Source organism: Orycteropus afer, unplaced genomic scaffold (assembly GCF_000298275.1).
Source record: "Orycteropus afer afer isolate SDZICR_OR568_19922 unplaced genomic scaffold, OryAfe1.0 scaffold00216, whole genome shotgun sequence".
NCBI classification, from domain to species: Eukaryota; Metazoa; Chordata; class Mammalia; order Tubulidentata; family Orycteropodidae; genus Orycteropus; species Orycteropus afer.
In genome coordinates, this window is record NW_006921803.1 from 4,794,707 (window position 1) to 4,798,026 (window position 3,320).

General features: G+C 51.2%; 1 protein-coding gene across 1 annotated transcript in view; it reads right to left on the bottom strand.

Annotated features, from left to right (window-relative positions):
• DMRTA1 (DMRT like family A1) overlaps positions 1–1,834 on the bottom strand; it is a 7,277-nt gene extending 5,443 nt beyond the window's left edge. Inside the window, exon 1 of the mRNA XM_007948409.1 lies at positions 1,180–1,834. Coding sequence (XP_007946600.1) covers positions 1,180–1,834 — 655 coding nt within the window. The remainder of the gene's footprint in view (positions 1–1,179) is intronic.
• Between the last annotated feature and the right edge of the window lie 1,486 nt (positions 1,835–3,320).

A 3,320-nucleotide genomic window follows, 5' to 3' on the forward strand; every position in this document is an offset into this window, starting at 1 on the left:
TAGTGATATCTCCTCGGAAACCCGAAGAGGGGTTGCCATGAGTCAGTCCGACTAGATGGCACATAACAACAACAACTTTCAACAGTGAAACACGTGGGGGGGGTTGTAATTTGCAGTCAATAAATAAGAGGAAAAAAAAAATCAAATCTCCGTGGATGAGAAAGCCCCGACTTGAGTTGAAACTTTAACTATTAGAGTGTTCTACACTTCGGAAAGTTGATCACATACACAAACGGGGGTGGAGATGCTTAAAAATTTAAAGGCAAGGGTGGGGAAAAACTGTTAAGTTTCAGTCTCCTCCCTACTTTTGTTGTTCTTGGGTGCCCTAGAGCCGATTTTTGACCCTTAGCGACCCCATGTGACAAAGCAGGACTGCCCCCAATAGGTTTGTTTCTTTTTTAAGTATAATCTTTAGAGAGGGAGCTCTGATAGCATAGTGGCTAAGGCACTTGACTGCTAACCAGAAGGCTGGCGGTTCAAACCCACCAGCCACTCCTCGGAAGGAAGGTTGGGCAATCCTACTTCCGTAGTGATACTGCCTCGGAAACCCAAGGAGGGGTCGCTATGAGTCGGGTATGAGTCGGGGCCGACTCGACCGCAAATAACAACAACAACAACAATCTTTAGAGAAGTAAATCCCAGGTCTTTCTCCTGCGGAGTCATTGGGTGGGTTCGAAGCGCCCACCTTTCGGTTAACTGAGTGTTTAACCTCTAAGTCACCAAGGCTTTTTTGCTATTTCTGGTTGGCGCCAAAGATTTGTTTGGAAGCTACATACCCATCCATCAGTGTTCCCCAAGGAAGATCGGAGGATTAACTCTGGTTTTATAGCTGAAAACAGGCTACAGGAAAGCTCAAAACACAGCACCTCTCCTTGAGTGACCTTTCAACTCAACGCCCGCTTGGAGTTCTACTCAGGCAGAAACTTTATACCAACTTCACGCAAACGACTCCATTCTTTGAATTGCTCGTCAGCGCTTCCCGTTGGTTGCCTTAGCCTATCTGCTTTAGGAAACAAACAGCCGCCCTTCCAAGTGAAGATTTTGCTTAGTTTTCCAAAACTTAAATTGCTTCACATAAACGTCTTGTTTCAAAGCTCCATGGCACGGCTGCTGGCTTCAAAGAGTTTTTGCCCACAGCAACCTTTTGTTATACAAAGAAGGAATGAAAGACCAACTTACCTTGTTTTCCTTCCGGATAGTCCGGCTGGAAAACTTCAAAAGCGGGAGTCGCCAGACCACTAGCCTGCTGCCTCAAGGCTCCCGGTCCCAGTGCAGCCACCGCTGCAGGAACACTGGCTGCCTGGAGGTCTTGGGTTCCAGCGCTGCCTCGGGATGTCCGACCTCCTGGTCTCGGGGGTCCAGAGTATAAGAGCCTCTGCAGCCCGCGGGCCTCGCTCTCCTCCTGAGCCTGCTGCCTGCGCAGCGCCACCTGGGCGGCCATGACGCGTTGGCGCTCAGCAATCAAGGTGCACTTGGCACAAGCGCAGTCCCGCCAGCGGCAGAAGCGCTTGTGGCCCTTGAGCGCTGACACCACGCCGTGGTTGCGACAGCGAGCGCACTTGGGGGTCCGCGGGTAGCCGCAGCCCACCACCGCCATCCCTCTCTCCAACCCAGGCGCTGGTGGGCAGGCTCCACTCCCGGTGGCAGCGGCGGTGGCGGCGGCTGCCCGCAGAAAAAGGCTTGGAGGCCGGAGGAAAGCTGGAGGAACAGGCATCCCCGGAGACCCTGACAAAGCTGGGGATGGGGGCAGAGGGACAGCCGCCCCCAGCCCCGGGGCCAGCTGGGATCTGCCTCTACCGCCGCGGTTGCCGCTGCCACACTGTGACTGCTCCATTCCGGAGAAGTTGTTGGCGACGGTTAAAACAGGAAAGCCAGCTCTGTTCGCGCTGTCCACAGCTAATCCTGCTGCTGGGTGCAGGAGGGCGGGGGACCGGTGGCCGGCGCGCTGCCCCCCACCCACCCACCAACAAAGTTTTCCACTCTTCCCTCAGTGAGTTGGGGACTGCAGCGTCCCGAAGCAGGAGACGCGAGAAGCTCAGACGCCCAGATCGCCGCCCAAAGTGAATGCCCCTGCACTTGCAGAGCCTTAGCCTCGAGAGGAGCTGAAGCTGCGAGGCTACCCCGCCCACCCGGTCCACTAACCTAGCGCTGAAGTCCGGGGAGGGGCAGGGGCGGAGAATGGGGACCATCTGGGAGGAGGAACAGCCGAGGTGGAAGACACAAGAAATCTTCCTTATCTCAAAGAAGCGCCGTTTCTCTCCTTAAAAAAACAAAAAGCATAAAACGGAACTCACTGCCATCAAGTCGGATCCAACTCATAGTGACCCCTGCTTGGGTTTCCGAGGCGGTATCACCACAGCCTCGGAAACCCAAGGAGGGGTCGCTATGAGTCGGGGCCGACTCGACGGCACATAACAACAACAACAACATCACCACAGCAGTAGACTGCCAAATCTTCCTTCTGAGGAGTGGCTGGTGGTTCAAACCCACCAACCTTCTGGTTAGCAGGCAAATGCCTTAGGCATTACACCACCAAGGCTCTTAATACGTGTTTTTATGAAATTCTCTTCACATCCTCTCCCATGTCTTTCGGTGCTTTTCTTCAGTTAAGCAAGAATTGAGGTCTCTTCCCCAGTACCACTCTTCTGTAAATAAAGTTTCATGTCTGGATTTTGATTTCTCCTTTTCTGTCCTTTTTGCAGGTGAAGTCTTCATTATAGCATCATGGTCAGTGCAGGTAAGAAAGCGCAGCTTAACAGGCTGTAAATTTGTTACCCAGAAGAAAGATACCTTGCTTCACCTGTGCCCCAGAGCCGTGCCAAAGAATGGATAAATAATTATGGAAACTGATACATATTCAGATTCCTCATGTGCATTCTGTTCTATTTCCACGCGTAAATTTAGATGGTGTATGTTATATATTAACTATTGCTGTTTAAAGAATTCCTTATGAGTGCTCTCATCTGAAATTATTTATAAGCAGCAATATGTTTAAAAACAAAAAAGTTTCCAAAATATTTGTATTGCAACTCCAGGACAGATATTGCTGATTGATGTGAACCTTCTGCCTGCCCACTCCACACCATCACCCCCACAGCTGCACACTGACACACACACCCCAAACGCATACACACACACATACCTATCCTAGAAACCACTCCTCGGAAGTAAGGTTGGGCAATCTACTTCCGGACTGATACCACCTCAGAAACCCAAGGAGGGATTACCATGAGTCAGATCCGACTCGACCACAGAGTGTTTGGTTTGGTTTTAAGCATCATAGCTACCTGGGGAACGTTTTAAAACATGTATGCTCAATC